Here is a 23,145-nt window from a genome sequence, read left to right on the forward strand (position 1 = left end):
ACAGTTTGAGACTAAATCAGTCTGTTTGCAACCTTAGTGTCACATTTGACCCAGGGATGAGCTCCTACTCATATAAACACGCCATCACTAAGAGCCTATTTCCATCCCTGTAATATCATCAAGTTTGCCTTTGTCTCAGCTCATCTGCTACTGAAACACTCAGTTCTACTTTTGTTATCTCTAGACTTGACTATCCCAATGCACTACTGATTGGTCACCTATCTCCCACTCCCCATAAACTTGAGCTCATCCAAAACTCTGCTGCAAGTACCTTAACTTGCACTAAGTCTCATTCACATATCACCATCTGCTCCCTGCCATTAGCTCTCGGTCAAGCAATGTCTTGATTTTAAAATTCCCATCATGGTTTCAAATCCCTCCATGGCCTCACACTTCCTTTATCTCTGATTTCCCCCAGCTCCACAACCCTCTGAGATATTTGCACGCATTCAGTTCTGACCTCTTGAGCATCCCTGATTTTAGTCTCTCTAGCATTGGTGGCCATGCCTTTAGCTGCCTAGACCCTAAGCTCTGGAATCCCTCCCAGTAGTGCTTTCCCACTCCACCTCATTTACTTCCTTTGAGACATTGCTTAAAACTTACCACTTTGACCAAGCTTTTGGTCATTTGATCTTGTATCTCCTTTTGTGGCTTTTGTTTTTTAATGTTCCAGAGAATTGCCTTAGGACGTTTATTACGTTAAAGGCCCTGTATAAATATAAGTTGTTGTTGACTTTGCACACACGTCAAGACAAACTAATTTTCAGGCAAAGTGGTGTTGGAGAATAATTAGACTTAAGCATACAGATTGAATTTGGTCACCTCTTGGTGAAGGATGTAATTACAGGATGACATTTAAATAGCTAATTTCCACTATAAATATGGATTTGGAATTTACAAAGGTAAAATGTTGACGGCAGCTATGTGCAGATTTAAGGTTTGTATACCTAGGTGCATTTCACAGTGTGAAATATAGTCTCTCTTTGCACTTTGCTCCCTTTGTGTTGTGGTTTCCCTTTTTTCGCTCTTCTGATGCTTTTTAACTATTTTGCCTCTTTCTCTATCCTCTTCTGATTATCTTTTACCAGGGAAGTCGTGGGTGATATGGTGTAATATGGTACGACATGGCATGGTGGTGAAAGGAAACATCAGTGGCCATAAGCTACATTTGAGATGGGCATTGCAGGGAATTTGTATCCTCAGCAGCTATTTTCACAACTCATCACTAAAATACTCATCTCTCACCAAGTCCCCTGTGAGTCCCCTGCATCACATTAACCCTTCATCTAACCTTTATCTAGCCTTCATCTAACCATCAACACCCCTTCGACCTTTTGTTTATGACATCTTTTGCAATCTCTCCTTTGTCTCCACCTATCACTTCTATCCAGCCTCATCTGCCCCACCCCCCTTAAACAGTGTACATTTCACTACATTTCTACTTCTCTTTAGTTCTGAAGAAGAGTCATCCGGACTCTCAACTTCTCTCCACAGATGCTGTTGGGCCTGCTGAGTTTTTCCAGCAATTTTTGTTTTTGTTTCAGATTTTCAGCATCTGCAGTATTTTGCTTTTAACCCTTCATCTTCCCCTGATTCCTTTTCTTCAAATCGCTCTCCCACTGCTTGCTCATACATGCACCTTCTCTTTCCTGCACTGTGACTCACCATAATCTAGTTTTCCCCTGCCACTAATCCACCTTACTGTCAGTGGATGTGTTAAAGAATGCAAACATTCCCATACCCGTAACTATTTCATCCTCTATCATATCCCTCTCTTGAAATAATTAGTTGGCTTGTAAATTCAACTTTTTTGTGCAGTTTAACTAATATGCATCGAAGTTACTTCCTTCCTTCCTTCTGCATCCCCCCACCCCAACCCACCCCCTGATTAATACAGTTTATAAATTTTATAGAACACTTAAAATGCAACAGGGGTGCAATCACCACTTATTTTGTTTCTTTCACAAACACATACAAGTCTCCCTCTTTAAATAAACATCTAATATAATTTTACCATATCAAATCTTTTGAAATGTGTCTCAAAATTTTTTGAAAGTCCCTTATGTGGTATTTTATCAGATGTCTTTTGGAAATCGGTATATACACTGCATTTCTTTGTCAAACATTTCTATTAAATTTGTCAGACATAACTTCCATTTTACACATCCTGGTCTTCATTTTTATTCTGCTTCTTGGTGAGTTTTAATTTGATTGTGTATTATGGCCTCTAGAAACTTTCACACTCAATGATATTGGGATTAAAGGTCTATGGTTAAATGGCTTAACTCTTTCTCCCTTCTTGAATATATTTAAATGGGTTTTCAATCTTCTTGTCTCTAATACTTTTCATTCATAGCAGTAAATATGTAGACTTTAAGTTTTGGTTTTGTGTGTAGTGCTAATAAAGCATGGGACTGGCAAATGTTCTATATAGCCTTGCCATTCTATATGATCCATTAACATCTGCACAGCTGAGTATTGTTACAGCAGGGATATCTGGTTTTCTTAATATGCTTGCTTCAAACATGAATATCACCTAGTCTGTAATGAACTTACAATGTGCTTTTATTAGAAAGGAGGGAAATAATCCATATTTTAGAGATGTAAGATAACCTTTTGGAGTAAAAATATTAAAGGCACAGTAGTAGTTTTAAAAAGTAGAAAATTGCATCATAATGTCTAAGAAGATAACTTTCATTCTTAAAATTAATAAAGATGTTGTCATTACAGGAAGCTCCATCAGGTTCACAGCCAGAAGCAGAGTGCATATCCTATCCATTACAGATTGCCACATGAATTCTCTGGTTGCCTATGAGTCTTCAGATTCTGAAACAGACAATGACAAAAGTGAAGAAGTCAATTTTCTTCAGAGAAAAGATGATTTTGTTCACTCTAAATTTCAATGTCAGTCTGTACTTCCAACTGTCACAGGATTGGAATCTTCTCGATGTGGTTTCGAGTTAAAAGTTGCATCTACTGGAAGTAGCAATAAGGAATACAATTGGCGCAGTACACCGAATTATGCACAGAGAGACCTCCGTGTAACTCCCAGACCTCCAGAGATGTCTTTAAGTGATGAGACATATTTTCAGTTTTCTAAAAATAACTATAAAAATGGATTGGACCTGATGCAGAAATCTGATAGAATTCCTGCCAAGATGGTGCCCTCGGCTCAGAAGAGATTATTTCAAGACTCAATGGCTGCTGCTCAAAATATTAAGCCTTACATACCCAAAAGACTGAGGCAGAAAGAAGTAACTTATGAAAGCAAAGACAGCACAGAAGTTTTGAACTCTGAGAAAAACCATACTCCACCAGAAGAACATCAGTTAAGTCTGTTGAGTAGAATTTCAGACTTCATTAAGCCCTACCTGGAAAACCAATGCAAAACTTCAGACATACCAAAACGCTTGGTGTTCCACATCTCTCAGCACAAGGGACCAGTAACTACAATAGAATGGTGTCCTGTGCAGCAACATAGTCACTTACTGCTCTCTGCCTCCATGGATAAGTCTGTAAAGGTAGAGTTCCATTATTTAGAACATATATGCTGGGTATCAGTTTGTACTCAAAAGATGAATAATTAATTTTGTTAAAATCTTTATTGGCTAATTGACAACTAATATATTTGGAAATATTGATTTTCATAAATATTTGATTCATCTTAATTTACTTTCTTCCCTCTTCAAATGCGTTTACACCTGGAATGTGATAAATCCATTTCATTGCTTTTGGACTAATATTGCAAGTAGCTTCTTTTTGAAATTCCAAAGCAACTGCATTGGGAGACATGTCAAAAGAACGTGAGATACGAATGTAAGAACATAAGAAATAAGAGCACGAGCAGGCCATTGAGCATTGCTTGAGCCTGCTCCATCTTTCTGTCAGATCATGGCTGATATTCTACCTCTCCTACACTTTCCTGTCCTATCCCTATATCCCCAGATTCCCTTCCTATCTAAAAAATTGTCGATCTTTGATTTGAATGTACCCAACACCTGTTGAGCATTCACAGCTCTCCAGGGTAGAGAATTCCAAAGATTCACAGCCTTTGATTGAAGAAATGTCGATCCTACGTGACCAATTCCTAATTCTGAGTCTGTGAGCACTAGTTCTAGAGACCCCAGCTGGGAAACATCCTTCCAGCATCAAGCCTCTCAAGAATTTCATGTTTCAATGAGATCCATTCTCATTCTTCTAAACGCTGGGCAATATAGGACTGGTCTGCTCGATCTCTCCTCATAGGACAATACTGTCATCCCAGGAATCAGTCTAATGAACCATCATTGCACTCTGTCTAAGGCAATTATATCCTTCCTTAGTTAAGAAGACTAAAGCTGAACAGAGTACTCTAAAGTGTAGGCCCTATACAAGCCAGTAGGGCTTCTTTACTCTTGTAATCCAATTCCTTTGTAACACCTTTCTTAATTGCTTGCTGTTCCTACATGTTTACTTTGTGAATATGGCAGATGGAATATAATGTGGAAAAATATGAAGTTATCCACTTTGGTAGGGAAAACAGAAATGCAGCTTATTTATTAAATGGGGAGAGATTGGGAAGTGTTGATGTCCGAAGAGATCTGGGTGTTCTTGTTCATAATTCATTGAAAGCTAACGTGAAGGTGCCACAAGCAATTAGAAAGATGGTGTTAAAAACAAAAAAACTGCGGATGCTGGAAAGATGGTGTGTTAGTCTATATTGCAAGGGGATTTGAGTACAGGAGTACATCTAGAACTAGTACTTACAGAATTGGGAATTGGTCACTTAAGATCGAGATTTCTTTAATCAAAGGCTGTGAATCTTTGGAATTCTCTACCCTGGAGAGCTGTGAATGCTCAACAGTTGTTGAGTATATTCAAATCAAAGATCGACAAGTTTTTAGATAGGAAGGGAATCTGGGGATATAGGGATTGGATAGGAAAGTGTAGGAGAGGTAGAATATCAGCCATGATCTGACTGAAAGATGGAGCAGGCTCAAGCAGATGAATGGCCTGCTCATGCTCTTATTTCTTATGTTCTTACATTCGTATCTCACATTCTTTTGACATGTCTCCCAATGCAGTTGCTTTGGAATTTCAAAAATGAAGCTACTTGCAATATTAGTCCAAAAGCAATGAAATGGATTTATCACATTCCAGGTGTAAAGGCATTTGCAATTGTATAGAGCCTTGGTGAGACCACACCTGGAGTATTGTATGCGTTTCTGGTCTCCTTATCTAAAAAAGGATGTACAGGCCAGAGAGGGAGTGCAACAAAGGCTTACCAGACTAATCCCTGGGATGGTAGGATTGCCCTATGAGGAGAGATTGAGGAAACTGGGCCTGTATTCTCCAGAATTTAGAAGAATGAGACCTCATTGCAGTGCACAAAATTCCTACAGCGCTGGACAGGGTAGATGCTGGAAGGATGTTTCTCCTGGTTGGGTGTCTAGAACCAGAGGGCACAGTCTCAGAATAAGAGGTAGGCCATTGAGGACTGAAAGGAGGAGGTATTTCTTCACTTGGCAGGTGGCGAATCTTTGGAATTCTCTACCCCAGAGGATTGTGAAGGATCAGTCATTGAGTATATTCAAAGAGAGGCCGATTAGATTTCTAGATACCAATAATGTCAAGGGATAGGGGGATAGGTGGGAATCTGGCATTGAGGTAGATGATCAGCCATGATCTAGTTAGATGCTGGAGCATGCTCAAGAGGCTGAATGGCCTACTCCTGTTTCTATGTTCCTAAAGGTACATAGGTCTCTGAATACCAATATTTCCTAGCCTCTCACCATTCAGAAAATATTCTGCTTTTCTATTTTTCCTACCAAAGTGGATAACTTCACATTTCCCCATCTTATATTCCATTTGCCATGTTCTTGCCCTTTCATTTAACCTAAGTACATATAGGTTTCCCTTTTTGCATCCTCCATACAGTTTACTACCCCAGCCAACCTTGTATCATTTGCACACCTGGGTACGTTATACTTGTTCCTGTTATCTAAGTCATTGATATAGATTGTAAATATCTGAGGCTCAGGCTCTGATCCTTGCAACACCCCATTAGTTACAGCCTACCAAGCCGAAAATAACTCTCTTATTCCTAACCTAATTTTTGTCAGTTCACACATCCTCCATCCATTCTAATATATTATCCACCCCATAAGTCCTAATCTTTTGTAATAACCACTTACACCTTTATTGAATCTTTTTTGAAAATCCAAATGTACTACATCCACTGGTTTCACCCTTATCCACCCTACTAGTTACACTCTCAAAAACTGTAATATATTTGTCAAGCATGGTTTCCCTTTCTAAAATTGTGTTGATACTGCCCAAGCACAGTTTCCAAATGCTCTGTCACCACATCCCTAATAGTAAATTCTAGCTTTTTCCCAATGACTGATGTCAAGTTAAACTGAGTTATTACTCTCTGTTTTCTCTCTCTCTCTCTATTACATTACAGTTTAATTATCTTGTGTTTGTTCACCCATGCAATGGTTGTAACAGACGTTTTTGTGCATTGTAGTGGTGCAATGCTGTTTTAAAACAAATCTGTTAATTACACGACTTAAAGACAGACCCCCATCACAATAGTTGAAAATGTTTTCCCAGAATACACACAGGAGTTGTGGTAACACTATGACTTTGAATCATGATCTATTAATCAATAGAGAAAATACATATCTGACTCTAATTACAGAAACCTGGAGTTTTTTTTGAAGAGGTAACAGAGAAGGTTGGTGAGGGTAATGCTGTTGATGTGGTGTACATGGACTTTCAAAAGGTATTCAATACAGTTCCACACAACAGACTTGTGGGAAAAATTATGGCTTTTGGGATAAAAGGGACAGGAACAATGTGGATACAAAATTACCTGAGTAATAGGAAACAGGATAGTGGTCAATGGATATTTTTGGGGCTGGAGGAAGTTTTGTATTGGAGTTCCCCAGGGGTTGGTATTGGGACCTTTGCTTTTCCTGATATATATTAATGATCTAGATCTTGGTGTGCAGGGGACAATTTCAAAGTTTGCAGATGATAGAAAACATGGAAGCATTGTAAATTGTGAGGAGGACAGTGTGGAACTTCAGAACAACATAGACAAGTTGTTGTAGAGAAGTGTGAGGTGATTCATTTTGGTAGGAAGGACATGGAGAGACAATATAAAATAAGGGGTACAATTCTTAAGAGTGTGCAGAAGCAGAGAGACCTGGGTGCATAGATCATTGAATGTGGCAGGACAGGTGGAGAGAGCAGTGAATAAAGCATATAATATCCTTAGCTCTATAAATAGGGGCATAGAGAGCAAGAGCAGGGAGGTTATGATAAGCTTATATAAGACCTCAGCTGGAGTATTGTGTACAGTTCTGGATGCCACACTGTAGAAAGGATGTGAATGCATTGGAGAGTGTGCAGAAGAGGATTACAAGAATGGTTCCAGGGATGAGAAACTTGAGTTATGAAGATAGATTGGAGAGGTTGAGACTGTTCTCCATGGAGAGGAGAAGGCTAAGAAGTGATTTGATTGAGGTGTTCAAAATCTGGATAGAGTAGATAGGGAAAAACTGTTCCCGTTCGTCAAGTGGTTCCAGTCTGGACTGCATTGCCTGGAGGAGTGGTGGAGGCAGGTTCAATTGAGGCATTCAAGAGGGCAATAGATGATCATTTGAATAAAAACAATGTTCAAGGGTACGGGGGAAAATGTAGGAGAAAGTCACTAAGTCATAATGCTCATTTAGAAAGCCAGTGCAGACATGATGGGCTGAATGGCCTCCTTCTGTGCCGTAACAATTCTGTGATTCTGTGAAATCTAATGATGTAAAGAAATAGAACTGTCAGCCATGCTGATGTGGCTAGGTACAGATTTTAAACTGCTCCGGGTTATATTCTCAAGTCCTAATTTAGACCATATAATTATAGGTGAATCAGATTGTTACATTAATTTGTCTCATTACTTGAAAACAATTCAAACTCAATTCTATTTAAGTTAAGCTTATTCTGGGACATTTTATAGAATTCAGGAAAGAAAGCAAATGGTAAATATACACCATATTAAGTGATTTCTGTACGCTTGATTTTTATTCCTTATGGGAAGAATAATCTAATGCATAACTCAATGCTAGCAGAGGAAATGGCTGAAATGATAATGAAGCAATGCTACATGATTTGAAGGTTTTTAATACTGTGCAGTTGATACAGACTGTGAGAAAAAGCAAAATACTGCAGGCGCTGGACATCTGAAATAAAAACAAAAAATGCTGGAAAAACTGAGCAGGTCTGAAGACGGGTCATACAGGCTTGAAACATTAACTCTGTTTTTCTCTCCACAGATGCTGTCAAACCTGCTGAGCTTTTCCAGCATTTTCTGTTTTTATTTAATATAAGCTGGACACCTTTTTCAATTGCGCAATGGGAGTGATGGCTTATGTCTTGTATTGTATCTTGTGTTTTTGGAACCTTTTGGAACCTTAATTTCAAGCTGTGAAATAGGATTATTCACAAATACCTTGAGTTCTCCAATGCTTATGGGAGTCAGTATTCTGTGGTATATTACCGTGTCTTTAATCTTTGGGTGATTTTTCCCTATGTTGGGAGGATGGGTCAGTATGTTCATAATACTTGATGCTAATTTTAAAACTACGGAACAAATTTTGTTCCATCTGCAACTTCTTATTTAAAATCTTATTTCAAAATTGAGGTCATTATATAAAAGATGAAATTCAAGGTGGTTACCGGTGTCTTGCAATTACCAAACTTGTATGTTAACATATATGCCACACGTAGAAAAACATTGTATGTGATGAATGCGCAGGATCTGGAATGCCCTACTTGAAAGTGTGGTGAAGGCAGATACAATTGGGGCTTTCAAAAGGGAATTAGATAAGCACCTGTAGAGAAAGAAATGCTGAGCTACGTGGAAAGTTGAGAGGAGAGACTAACTGAGTTGCTCTTTCAAAGAGCTGGTACTGACACAATGGGCCAAATGGCCTTCTTTGCTGCAATCCCTCTATTATTCTATGCAACTTCATTTTGCGTTGAATCATTTTGGAATGTCCTGAGGTCATGAAAGTTGTTAAACAAATACAAGTTCTTTCTCACGTCAAGTAGCCTCTCTGTATGATCTCTATTGCAGAAACATCTTTCCTGTCAAATGTGGAGTCCAAACCTGCTCTCAGTACTCCATATTGCTGTTTTACTAAGGGTTTGTCAGGTTCAATGTTATCTCTTGACATTTATATTCTATGCCTCGTGCCGAAAAACTAAATATTCAATTCACGTTTGTATGGCTTTATCTACTTGAGGTGCTTCTTTTAATTTCTCGTGAACCTGAAACTCAACTCCCTCAGTTCTTTGATATCACCCAGCTTTCCCACAGTTAATTATAACTTTTTAAAACATAATGTCAAATCTCTTATTCTCCTACACATCAAATCTCTTACACATTAAATTCAATCTGCCACTTTTTTTGCCTAATCTAGTATCTCATAAATATATCCTTGCAACTTCCTTTGTTCCTAACAATGATGCTTCCTAATTTAATATAGTCTAAAATTTGGCAACGGTCCCTCTAACCCTATATCCACAGAATCGGATTTTACAGTAAACAGAGTTGGCCCAGAACTGACATCACTATCCACTTGCAAACTCTCTGAGAAACACCTTTTAATCCTGTTCTTGCTTTCCTCCCTTGTAACCAGTTCTTAATTCAAGCTACTATTCTAATTTCACACCCTTTAATTTTCTCCAATAGTTTCCTGCGTGGTACCTTGTCAAGGGCTGTCTGCACCCCATCCACCGTATTTGTCACCTCCTTAAATTACTAACTGGGGCCTTTTTGAAATAATGTGATCCCTGAACATCAAAAGGATTTTGACTTAAAATAACCAGTATAAAGAGTTCTCTAGAACTGCAGTTAGCTTGAGAACCATTTACTCTTAATTCACTTGGTGAAATGTAGGTGTCCTCTTCAGGATCAGTTCTAGGGATCTCTGTGACAAAAGCTGGCACAATTTAGAGTGTTTAGAGCTGAGTTTTTTTTCTGCCAGTTGTTCCCTGTCATCCTTCTCCCTAATTGCAGGGTGTAAAATCATGAGCACCAATCGCTTTGTGGTAACTCATCATGTGTCATTCTTCATGTGTGATTCTTGTGTCAGCATGGTTTTAGGGGCATCATGACTCAGTTCAGTTTGACCTTGCCCAATGTCCATGTACTCGTCGGGATCACTGAATAATTATCAGACTAACCTCATTTCCTCTAGTTTAAAGGAACAGGGGCCAATTGTTTTGCTGCCACTTGTTGCTCTGGTTGGGATTGGATAACTCAGCAAGGATTGGTGATTGAACCTGGAAACATTGGGCTACCTTCAAAGAGGAGATGGTTTGGGCACAGTAAAGGTGTGTTCCCTCAAAAGGGAAGGGTAGGACAAACAAACCCAGAGTTTCGTGGATGACAAAGGAGATAGAAATTAAGTTAAAGAAGAAAAAGTGTGCCTGCGACAGGTGTCAGCAAATTGAGAACCAAGCTGAAAAAGGAGGTTCAGAAGGAATGTGAAAGAGCAAATGTGAGGAGCAAAGAGGGATTAAGAAAACACTGGCAGCTAACATAAAAGGAAGTTCCAAAGTATCCAATTAGCATATCAATAGTAATAGGGTGGGAAAAGGAGGAGTAGGGCCGATTAGGGACCAAAAAGGGAGTTTACACATAGAGGCAAAAGGCATAGCTGAGGTGTTAAATGAACACTTTGTAACTGTCTTTACCCAGGAGGCAGATGCTGCCCAGGCCATGGTGACAGAGGAAGAAACTCAGTCGCTGGGAGGGTTTAAAATTGATAAGGAGGAGATATTAGATAAGCTGTCAGTACTGACAGTTGATAAGGCACCGGGAGCCGATGAGATGCATCCAAGAATATTGAAGGAAGTGAGAGTGGAAATTGCAGAGGCACTGGCAATAATTTTTCAATGTTCCCTGGATTCAGGGGAGATGCCGAAGGACTGGAGAATTGCAAACATTACACCCTTGTTCAAAAAGATGTTGTAAAGATCGGCCCTGCAATTACAGACCGGTCAGTTTAATTTTGGTAAAAACAAAAAACTGCGGATGCTGGAAATCCAAAACAAAAACAGTATTACCTGGAAAAACTCAGCAGGTCTGGCAGCATCGGCGGAGAAGAAAAGAGTTGATGTTTTGAATCCTCATGCTGCCAGACCTGCTGAGTTTTTCCAGGTAATTCTGTTTTTGTTTAACTTTGGTGGTGGGGAAACTTCTAGAAACAATTATTCAGGATAGAATTAATAGTCACATGGAAAAATGTGGAATGATTCAGAAGAGTCAGCATGGATTTGCTAAAGGAAAATTGTGCCTAACTAACTTGCTGGAGTTTTTGAAGAGGTAACAGAGATGGTTGATGAGAGCAAGCCATTGATGTGGTATATATGGACTTCCAAAAGACCACATAACAGACTTGAGGAAAGTTATAGGTCGTGGAATAAAAGGGACAGGAGCAACGTGGATACATATTTGGCTGAGGGATAGGAAACAGAGAGTAATGATTAATGGGTATTTTTTGGGCTGGAAGAAGGTTTGTAGTGGAGTTCCCCAGGGGTTGGTACTGGGACCCTTGCTTCTCCTGATATATATAAATAATCTGGATCTTGGTGTGCAGAGGACAATTTCAAAGTTAGCAGATGACACAAAATTGGGAGAATTATCAACTGTGAGTAGGACAGCGTAGAACTTCAGAAGGACATTGACAGTGGGCAGTGGAGTGGGCAGATAGGTGGTGGATGAAGTTCAATGCGGAGAAGTGTGAGGTGATACACTTTGTTACAAAGAACATGGAGAGACAGCATAAAATAATGGATACTATTCTAAAGGTTGTGCAGGAGCTGAGCGACCTGTATGTATATGTACATAAATCATTAAAGGCGGCAGGACAGGTAGAAAGAGCTGTTTCTAAATTATACAGTATTCTAGGCTTCATTAATAGGGGCATAGAGTATAAGAGCAGGGATGTTAAGATGAGCTTATATAAGGCACTGGTTAGACCTCCGATGGAGTATTGTGTACAGTTCTGGGCACCACATTATAGGAAGGATGTGAACACATTGGAGAGAGAGCAGAAGAAGTTTACAAGAATGGCTTCAGGAATGAGACACTTCAGTTATGAGGAAAGATAGAGAAGTTGGGAGTGTTTTCCTTGGAGAGGAGAAAGCTAAGAAGAGGCTTGATAGAAGTTTTCAAAATTATGAGAGGTCTGGACAGAGTAGATAGGGAGAGACTGTTCCTGCTTGTAAACGGATCGAGAACCAGAGGGCGCAGTTTTTAAAGTGTTTTGCAAAAGAAGCAAATGCGAGATGAAAAAAAAAATTTTCACACAGCGAATAGTTAGGACTTGGAATGCACTGCCTGGAAGTGTGGTGGAGGTAGGTTCAATTGAGCCATTCAAAAGGGCATTGGATGATTATTTAAGTAGAAACAATGTGTAGGGTTACGGGCAGTAGATTGGCACTAAGTTAAAATGCTCAGAGAGCCGGTGCAGACGCGGTGAGCCAAATGGCCTCCTTCTACACCGTAACATTTCTGCGATTCACTGTCTTAGACACCAGGGGTTTTTGTGCTTTTTTTTAAAGGAGATGTTGGTGAGTTAACTGAGAACAAGTACAACGAGGATATAGTTGATTGCACTGCATATTTCTGAGTTGTCACCCTATGTTTTATGGAGAAATTCTTGCAAAATTATACATATTGATTTGCTTGTGTTGAGAGAAATCCCTGCTAGATGTATAAAGAGGTAAATGTATTTGATATTTTGCTGCTCTCTTCCAGCTAACAACATCTGTATCTATTGTTAAAAGTCTTGCATCAGACGTGCACTTCCTGTCCGTACTTCTCTGTCAACATATACTGTTGTAAATTGCTCAGTCGTGTTTCCTATTCAAATTTAGTTACCTGTCACACTGTAGTTGCAGATTCTGGCCACGAGGTGGCTCTCTCTGTGCACTAATTTGTAAATTGTTTCTATGAACTCTTGTCACCAAATTGTACTTAAAAAATGCCATGGGCATTTTTGTTAATTCCTTTTTAAAACTAGGACTTTTTTAAAAAAGGAATCTGATCAGAACTTTTAGCTTTAATATCCCTGATTGTTGAATGCTATCCCATTTCTAGGTGGATGTAGTTTTTATGATTTCTTAGAGTCTTGAGTCCTGAGGCTCATCTGATGGAATCTGTTTATCTCACTTACAGTATTAATCTTTCAGTTTGTGGCATTCTTTATGTTAGGGTGACTGTGGGACTTTTTTATTGTGCTGCTTGATGTGAATCTTGGGACATGATATGTTTTATAGGGTAAATGTGAAAAAGTTATTTTGAAGGCAAGCTAATAAAAATGTGTGCTAATATTGAGAACTAGCACAGGTTTGTAGTAGATGTTTCACAAAAGGAGGGAGGGAAAAACAGAGAATTACAGATTGATTAACCTAACATCAGTGGTAGGGAAAATGCTAGAGCCTATTATAAAGGACGTGATAACAGGACATTTAGAAAATATCAATGGGATTAGACAAAATCAACATGGATTTATGAAAGGGAAATCATGTTTGACTAACCTGTTGGAGTTTTTTGAAGATGTAACTAGCAGAATAGATAAGGGAAAACCAGTGGATGTGGTGTATTTGGATTTTCAGTAAACTTTTGATAAAGTCCCACATAAGAGGTTAGTGTGTAAAATTAAAACACATGGGATTGGGGGTAATATATTGGCATGGATTAAGAATTGCTTAGTTGACAGTAAACAGAGTAGAAATAGTGGGGCACCGCAGAGATCAGTGCTTGGGCTCCAGCTATTCACAATTATATTATATTTATGATTTGAATGAGGGAACCACATGTTGTAATTCCAAGTTTGCTGATGACACAAAACTTGGTGGGAATTTGAGTAGTGAGGCGGATGTTCAGAGGCTTTAAGGCAACTTGGAGAAGTTGAGTGAGTGGGTAAATATATGGCAGATGCAGTATAACGTGGATAAGTGTGAAGTTATCCACTTTGGTAGGAAAAACAGACCGGCAGAGTATCACTTAAATGGTGATAGATTGGGAAATGTTGATGATGTACAAAGGGAACTGGGTGTCCTTGTACACCAATCACTGAAAGCAAACATGCAGGTGCAGCAAGCACTTAAGAAGACAAATGGTATGTTGGCCTTCATTGCAAGAAGACTTGAGTAGAGGAGCAAGAATGTCTTACTGCAGCTGTACAGGGCCTTGGTGAGACCACACTTGGAGTATTGTGTGCAGCTTTGGTCTCCTTGCCTAAGAAAAGATATACTTGCCATAGAGGGAGTGCAGCAAAGGCTATCCAGACTGATTCCAGGGATTGCAGGCTTGTCGTATGAGGAGAGATTGGGCCAACTAGTCCTGTATTCACTGGAGTTTAGAAGAATGAGTGGGGTTCTCATTGAAACGTATAAAATTCTGCCAGGGCTGGACAGACTGGATGCAAGGATGATGTTTCCTCTGGCTGTGGAGGGTTCTAGAACAAAGGGCCACAGTCTCAGGATACGGGGTAGACCATTTAGTACTGAGATGAGGAGAAACTTCTTCACTCAGAGGATGGTGAACCTATGGAATTCTTTACCACAGAGGGCTGTGGAGGCCAAGCCACTGGATATATGCAACAAGGAAATAGATAGATTTCTGGCCTCGAAAGGCGTCAACAACTATGGGGAGAGAGCAGGAGTATGGTTTTGAGATAGAGGATCAGCCACGATTATATTGAATGGCGGAGCAGGCTTGAAGGGCCGAATGACCTACTTTTGCTTCTATTTTCTATGTTTCTAACTGTTTGACACCAGTATTGATCAATATCACTATGTCCCTCAAGGGGAGTGCACAAACCATTCTCCCAACTTTTGGTTTCACACTATAAATGCTCCCAGTATTGAAGAAAGTAATATTAAGTTCTTCCTTTCTTGGCTGGATTCTTCTCAGTTCCATGGGGAAGGTTTTCAAGGGGGGACTGGGAAGAATGTCTAAGAAATACGTATTGGGTTAATCTTCCTGGAGCTGGATCAGCACCTGCAAGAGGCTACCCGCCTAGCAGTGATGGGTAGCCAATCTGCATAATTAAGTGCCAATGTGTAGACTGATTAGACATACCACTGGCTTCCGCCTGATGGTGGGTGGACATCACAATGAGGGGCTTGCCAGTGGCTGACCTGAGGCGGGCTGGGGGGTGGTGGTGGGGGCAGCAAGGGCTCTACACTCATCCCTCCTCCCACCAGAGCCATGGCCATCAGTTTCCCTTCAAAAGGGAGGCCAAGCAGCTATGGCCACCATTCATTTAATTGGATTTAATACCTCAAGGTGCAGGCACCCTAGCGTTCCCCCTCCAATAGTGATGACATCCACCCTGGCAGTGGGGCTACTATGCCTCCAAGGCTGTGGATCCTGTGATTGAGCCTTCAGCCTCAAAGACTTGCCCGCTGTCCATAACTAGGCGATGGAGCCTGAGGCTGCCTCTGGGACGATCTCCCAGTTGGGCACCCTGACAGGCAGAGTGGGGTCAGGACTAGGAAATCATCCTGACTCATGCTCAGAGCCTCAGAGCAAAAGTTTCTGCCTCTTGTGTGCATACTGCCCTGACGGTGGCAGCAAAGTATAATAAACTGCTAACAGCACCTTTGCTATATGAATGCAGTAAAATTGAAAGGAAAGCAGCAAATGCTGGAAACCTGAAACTGAAACAAAGTAGTGTCAACAGAGTTAAGCAGTATCTGTGGAGAAAAAAGTGGCTTATGACATTTTGAGCGTTTATCCCTTATGAAACTAAAAAAATGCACAATCCTTTTAAGCTGTCTGCTGAACATTGTACGCCAGTACTTCTTGCATTTGTAAAGTGCTGTATAAGTGCAAGTTCTTTGTTTCTGTTAATTTGTGGGATATTTGTGTGATCAAGAGGTACTTGAGTTTTTGCAGATGCATAGATGTTGATAGTGGCTGTGTACTGTTTTAGGAGTGAAATAGCTCGGGGTTTCATAGAGGATTCTGTTTTCATGGGTTTTTTTGGATTCAAAGATAATGCAGCTATGTTATTAATACTCTAGTTATTTGTGAAATGCAAGTTTTGATCTTGTATGTAAAGTAGCATTCATTTACATTCCTACCCAACAGCACTGTGGAAGCATCATCACTGCAAGGACTGCAGTGGTTCGAGAGTAAGCAACTAGGGCTGAGTAACATAATGCAGCCTTGTCAGCCCCACCCACATGCTGAGAACATACTAAAAAAACTTGGTCTGAGTCATTTTAATATTATTAAGCATCTTTTCACTTTCTTTTAAACAAGAAAGTTGTGATTTAAATCTAAATTCAGTAGGAATCAAATCTACATCAACACTGCTCACTGGCCTGTGTTTAAGGGTTGATGTGAAATGAAGTGTGATTCTCAAACATCAGTAGGTAGAGCTGTTTTATCTTCAATATTCCACAAAGAAAGAGTAACTCTTTCGAGTACAAACCCGTTTCCATCTGTTTCAGATGAAGTTACATTGTTTCATAGTTTGCCATTGTGAGATTTGAACTCTTGATCTTGGGGTTACAAACCCAGTACCATAACCACTTGGCTATTTAGGCCAAGCGTAAGTCCCAGCTTGCTTGGTGACATTGCACTCCATGTGTCAGCTGTTTCCATGTGACCTGCCAAGCAAATTGGTTAGCCAGTTTGATTGTGTGAACACCACTTTTGTCAATATTTTATTTTCAATTCTTTTAGGGGCTGAGTTATTCCACTCAGTTGAGTTGAGGGATCCTATTGAATAGGACGTTTTTGACATCTGGTGCCTGCATCAACCGGTGACTGTTGGTTTTGTGCACACTGATGTGTAAACCATCTGTGTCCTTGCTATGGCAGGAAGGTCGATAACCAGAGGGCACAGACTAAAGAACCAGAGGCGATGAAGGAAAATCATTTCTACGCAACAGTTAGGATTTAAAATAAAGTGCCTGATAAGGTGATGGAAATGGATTCAATAGTAGCATGGCTTTATTTATCCTATGCCAGTTTGCCCATGGTTTAGGTAGCAATCCTGAGATTATTACCTTGGAGGTTCTGCTTTTTAATTTAGCTCCTAACTGTTCAAATTCATTCAGCAGAACCTCCTATCAGGTCCCATCAATGTTGTTGGTACCAACGACATTGATAGGACTTGAAAGGAGGTTTTGCTGAATGATTTTGAACAGCTAGGAGTTAAACTGAAAAGCAGAACCTCCAAGGTAATAATCTCAGGATTACTACCTGAGCTACGGGCAAATTAGCATAGGGTACATAAAGTCAAGGAGTTAAATGCATGACTCAAAGATTGGTGTGGGAGGAATGGGTTTCAGCTCATGGAGCACTGGCACCAGTACTGGGGTGGAAGGGAGCTGTTCCTGTGGGATGGGCTTCACTTGAACAATGCTGGGACCGGTGTCCTAGCAAATTGAATAACTAGGGCTGTAGAGAGTGCTTTAAAGTAAATAGAGGTGGGGGGGGGGGGGGGGGGGGGGGGGGGGGGGGGGGGGGGGGGGGAGAGTTGTGGAGAGGGCATACATAGGCTTATAAAGCAAAATGATATGGCAGCATTGCAGGGCAGCTATTTAGGCAATGATAACCAGAGTGTGACAGGAAGGGACAGAGTGTACAAACATTAAAAAAAAACAGCAAACAGGGTCAAAGGGGGGAAAGATGATAAAAAGGCAAAATTATTGGCCCTTTACTTAAATGCACATAGTATTTGGAAAAAAATAAACGAATTAACGGCACAAATAGAGGTTAATGGGTATAATCTTACAGCCATTACAGAGACATGGTTACAAGGAGATCAAAGCTGGGAACTAAATATTCAGGGGTATGTGACTTTTTGAAAGGATAGGCAGGAAGGAAGGGGTGGTGGGGTAGTTTGGTTAGTATGAGATGGAATAAGTATGATAGCAAGAAAGGACCTTGGATCAGAAGATGTAGAATCCATCTTTGGGTGGAGGTAAGAAACAACAAGGGGAAGAAGACACTAGTGGGAGTGGTCTAGAGGCCCCCTAACAGTAGCTATGCTGTGGGACAGAGAATAAATCAGAAGATAATGAGGGCATGTAAGAAAGGCAGTACATTAATCATGGGTGACTTTAATCTTCATGTAGATCGGGAAAATCAAATTGACAGAGGTAGCCATGAGCAAGAATTCATAGAGTGTTTTCGGGACAGTTTCCTAGAACAATATGTTGTGGATCCAATAAGGGATCAGGCTATTTTGAATCTGATAATGTGTAATGAGGCAGGTTTAATAATGATCTCAGAGTAAAAGATCCCCTAGAAAACAGTGACCATAGCATGGTAGAAGTTAGTATTCAGTTTGAGAGTGACAAACTTGGGTCGGAAACAATTGTGCTAAACTTAAATAAGGGTAATTACAAAGGAATGAGGGCAGAGTTGGCTGGAGTGGACTGGGAAAGGAGTTTAGCAGAAAAAATGGTTGATGAATAATGGCAGATGTTTAAGAAAACAGCTCATAACTCACAACAAAGATATATCCCAGAGAAGAAGAAGGATTCAAGGAAAGGAGTAAACCGACCATGGTTAACCAAGGAAGTTAAAGAGTATGTCAAATTGAAAGAAAAAACATACAATGTGGCAAAGATTAGTGGTAAGCCAGAGGATTGGGAAAGTATTAAAAACCAGCAGAAGGTGACCAAAAAAATAAAGAGTGAGAAAATAAACTCTGAAGGTAAACTAGCAAGTAATATAAAAACGGACAGTAAGAGCTTCCTCAAATATATAAAAAGGAAGAGAGAGAGACCAAAGGGAACATAGGCCCCTTAGAAAATGAGGTTGGGGAAATAATAATGGGGAACCAAGAAACGGCAGAGGAGTTGAATAAATACTTTGCATCAGTCTTCACAGTAGAAGACACTAATAGCATTCCAAAAATACTAAACAATCAAGGGGAAAAGGGGGGGAGGAGATAAATGCAATAACTGTCACAAGAGAAAAAGTATTAGGGAAACTAATGGGGCTAAAGGCTGATAAGTCCCCAGGACCTGATAGGTTGCATCCTAGGATATTAAAGGAAGTAGTTGCAGAGATAGTGTATGCATTGGTTGTAATCTTCCAAGAATCCTTAGAGTATGGAGAAGTCCCAGAGGATTGGAAAATTGCCAATGTAACACCTTTATTCAAAAAGGGAGGGAGACAAAAACAGTTAACTATAGGCCAGTTAGCTTAACATCCATCATTGGGAAAATGTTGAGTCCTATTATAAAGGATATAATAGCAGAGCATTTAGAAATGCATAATCTAATCAAGCAGAGTCAGCATGGCTTCATGAAGGGGAAATCATGCCTGACACTTTTGTTAGAATTCTTTGAGGAGGTAACAAGCAGGATAGATAAAGGGGAACCAGTAGACATAATATGTTTGGATTTCCAAAGGGTGTTTGATAAGGTACCGCACATAAAGCTACTTAATAAGATAAGAGCCCATGGCATTGGGGGTAGTATATTAGCATGAATAGAGAATTGGCTAACTAATAGAAGACAGAGAGTTGGGATAAGGGGGGCATTTTCAGGATGGCAATCTGTAAACTGATGGAGTGCCACAGGGATCACAGTTATTTACAATATATAATAATGACTTGGATGAGGAAATGAATGTGCTATCGCCAAGTTTGCAGATGACATAAAAATAGGTGGGAAGGCAAATGGTGAGGATGACACGGAGTCTACAGAGGGATGCAGACAGGTTAAGTGAGTGGGTTAAAACTTGGCAAATGAATATAATGTGGGAAAATGTGAAGTTATGCACTTTGGCAGGAAGAATAGAAGAACTAAATATGACTTAAATGGAGAAAGACTGCAGAAAGCAGCAGCACAGAGGGATTTGGGGGTCCTCGTGCATGAATCCCAAAAAGCTAGCATACAAGTTCAACAGGTAATAAGGAAGGCAAATGGAATGTTGGGCCTTTATTTCAAAAGGAATGAAGTATAAAAATAGGGAAGTCTTGCTAAAACTATACAAGGCACCAGTTAGACCACACCTAGAATACTGTGAACAGTTTTGATCCCCGTATCTAAGATGCACTGGCATTGGAGGCAGTCCAGAGAAGATTCACTAGATTTATCTCGGGTATGGAGGCATTTTCAAATGAGTAGTGGTTGAGTAGGGCATGTACTCATAGGAGTATAGAAAAATGAGAGGTGACCTTATTGGAACATATAAGATTCTTAGGGGGCTAGATAGGGTAGATGCTGAGAGGTTGTTTTCCCTTCTGGGACAGTCTAGGACCAGAGGGCATAATCTCAGAGTAAGGGGTTGCCCATTTAAGACAGATGAGGAGGAATTTCTTCTCTCAGAGGGTAGTTAATCTGTGGAATTCTTTACCACAGAGGGCAGAAGAGGCTGTGCCGTTAAGTATATTCACGGCTGAGATAGACAGATTTTTAATCAGTAAGGGAATCCCCAGAGCATTACCCTGGGTCTCTGGAATACCAGTCCAGCGACAATACCACCATTCCACCGCCTCCTACGTCTTACGGCCTTATAGCTTTCAAAAGGGAATTGGTGTCATGAAGCTGTTAATGTATATAATATTATTGGAAAATATTTTTCTTTTAAAATAGAGGTTTAGTCTGTGGGTGTGTCTTAATTGGATTAAAGCCAGCTAGTCTGGGTGTTTTGATGTGTACTAGTTTTGATATGTAAGAGAGATAGCATGCATTTACATTTGCATTTTTTGAATAGAGCATTCAAGAAGTAAGGTGAAAATGGACACCTATCTAACAGATACCAAGCAATATATTTATATTGCTAATAAAATTGGTACTATGAAAGGGGTTTTATTGTTAGAAGAGGCTGGTGACACAATGAGAATTTATATTCAATGAGCGGTGCTAGGTATAACTTTAGCAGTGTTGTGTGTGTAGAGCAGAGGCAATGTGAGATCAACAGCAGCTGTAAGCCTCCAAATGTCTGCACAGAAACCAAAGTGAAAAGAACCCCATTTTGAATTCGTAAAGTGAAAATGCTTTGCCTGGTGTCTAGTTAAGTCTATGAGTTGCTGTTGCCTTAATAGAGATTAGTTTGGGAATTTGTTAAAAGTGATGATAGTAGTAATTTGTAGCCATGTGTATATATATTTTAACCTTGTAAATTAATAAAATGTTTCATTTATCTTAAAGTAAAACCTCAAGAACTGGTGGTCTGATTCCTGAATTTAGAGACGCATTTCAAACATAAACACTTAAAATAATAGGTTATGACAGTTGTTTAAAGTTTCCCTCTGGGATTTTTAAATAACTCAGCTGTACCACTGCATCAGCCATAACATTGGATAAATACTTGAAAGAGAAAAAATTGCAGGAAGATAGGAAAAGAGTCTGGGACAGAAGTTAATGCCCCCCTCCCCACTCCCTACTCCTGGAGGTGGGTTCGGAGGTAGAGAAACCTTGTGATCGGGTGGGAGGTGCAGGAGGGGTCCCTGCCCACGTAAAGACCTCATCCCACTGCTGCTGGTGGTCAACCAGTGGCCGGTGGGCAACCTGTCATACAGGGGGACAGCAAAGTAGGCCTTCCTGGGTTTACTTGTGGCCAAGTTGAGATGGGGGTGTGAGGGGTGTCCCTCAAGGCTCTCCATGCATGACTGAGGGATTCAGCAAGAGGGGTGGCTGCTGAGATTCAGCCCCCTGCCGTTTCTTCCAACCACTTCTCTGTGACCTCTATGCTGCCATCACTTACCTTTCTTTAGGGGTTCCACGATAAACCCTGGTGGTGGCCTAAGTGTGTTACTGGTAGCAGCTACTCTGTCCAGTGGTGCAGCCAGTAATGATGAGCTGCTGGCCTCCCAATTGGCCCACAGCTCTCTGGGAGGCATTTCTACTGGGGGAAGTGCAGCATTTAAATGACCCCCATAGAGCTGGGAGCCCAGTGGCAGAGTTTTTGCTGCCAATTAGGGGCTTAATTCCCTTGGGGCTCCCAGAGATAGGGTTGGCAGGAGTGTCGCCAGTTTTGGTGGCGAACGTCAGGTCCCCCGATGCTTGTTAAATTCCGCGTGGGACAAAACCGGGTTGCTTTTTGAAAGAGCTGGCACAGTCCTGATAGGCTGAGTGGCCTCTTTCCGTGCTGTACTGTTCAATGATTACAAAAATCATTCTTTAGAAACCACCTATGTTGGTACAGTGTCTACCGATCAACTCTGAGACTTTTAAATGAGAGTTACAACTGCTGTTTAATTGCTTTTGTGCTGTGAAATCCTAACTAAGTTGAAACTGCCCAAGAGTGTTCTCTCTTAACTGTGCGACTGTGCAGCTGCACAACAGTCTCATCAAGTACCACGCACTTAATTGTTAAAAACAAAAAAACTGCGGATGCTGGAAATCCAAAACAAAAACAGAATTACCTGGAAAAACTCAGCAGGTCTGGCAGCATCGGCGGAGAAGATATAGCCGTGCACATCCTGCTGGTTAAATGAGGTTTAGTGCCACTCTACCCAACAAGTGAAGAACTGGTCAATACCTCCATGACAGGAAATTAATGGACGAGCGCCCAAGCCTGACAGGATTAATCAAGTGAAATTAACAGCTGAAACTCACTCCTGTCAGTTTGAAGCCTATGTCAGCACTTGTCTTTCCTGCAGCCTGCTCGCTGACCCTTGCACTCATTGCTTCCCTCACCGACCTTCCCATTTGCCGCTTCCCTGCCCGCCCTCACCACTTCCCTTCCCTCCCGACTGGCTTGCCTGTCACTCCCGCCACTTCCCCTACTCCCCCCAGCTTGCCACTTCCCTCCCTAACCCTCCCCTCCCCTCCCAGTTGCTGACTTCCACCCATTCGCTGTCTCCCTCCCCGACCCTCCCACATGCCACTTCCTTCTTGGTCGTTGCTCCCGCCTCAGCCCTCCTGTTTACTGATTCCCTCCCCGTCCTCCCACTCGCAGCACCTCTCGCTCCCTCTCTCGCTTCCTCCCTCTTGCTATCCCTCTGCCGAGCCCTCGCTGGCAGCACATGAAACATGAAGAACCGATTAGCATGTTAGAGTCTCTTGACTTTGATGGCAAGGATCTTGAGTGATAAGAACTCTTTATTGGGAACAAACTGCAGCCTGAGAACGATCCAAGCAATTTTGTGAAGATTAAAAGAGGGA

General features: G+C 40.8%; 1 protein-coding gene and 1 long non-coding RNA gene across 4 annotated transcripts in view; one reads left to right on the plus strand and one right to left on the minus strand.

Annotated features, from left to right (window-relative positions):
* Window positions 1-2,717: 2,717 nt before the first annotated feature.
* Window positions 2,718-21,816, minus strand: LOC121292450. 2 transcript variants are annotated; one of them, XR_005946277.1, is made up of 3 exons: window positions 21,743-21,816; window positions 3,403-3,513; window positions 2,718-2,826 (listed from the first exon to the last, which is right to left on the minus strand). It is a non-coding gene; the product is annotated as an uncharacterized LOC121292450 (long non-coding RNA). The 2 variants fall into 2 exon arrangements; XR_005946276.1 differs by having other exon boundaries at window positions 2,721-2,826; window positions 3,372-3,513.
* wdr25 (WD repeat domain 25) overlaps window positions 2,793-23,145 on the plus strand; it is a 93,774-nt gene continuing 73,421 nt past the window's right edge. For both annotated transcript variants that reach the window (XR_005946275.1, XM_041214390.1), the window contains exon 1: window positions 2,793-3,521. Coding sequence is in view for 1 of the 2 variants with exons in the window: in XM_041214390.1 (XP_041070324.1) it covers window positions 2,793-3,521 (729 nt within the window). In the remaining variant the exon portion in view is untranslated. The remainder of the gene's footprint in view (window positions 3,522-23,145) is intronic.

This window comes from Carcharodon carcharias, chromosome 20, assembly GCF_017639515.1.
Source record: "Carcharodon carcharias isolate sCarCar2 chromosome 20, sCarCar2.pri, whole genome shotgun sequence".
In the NCBI taxonomy this organism is placed as follows: Eukaryota; Metazoa; Chordata; class Chondrichthyes; order Lamniformes; family Lamnidae; genus Carcharodon; species Carcharodon carcharias.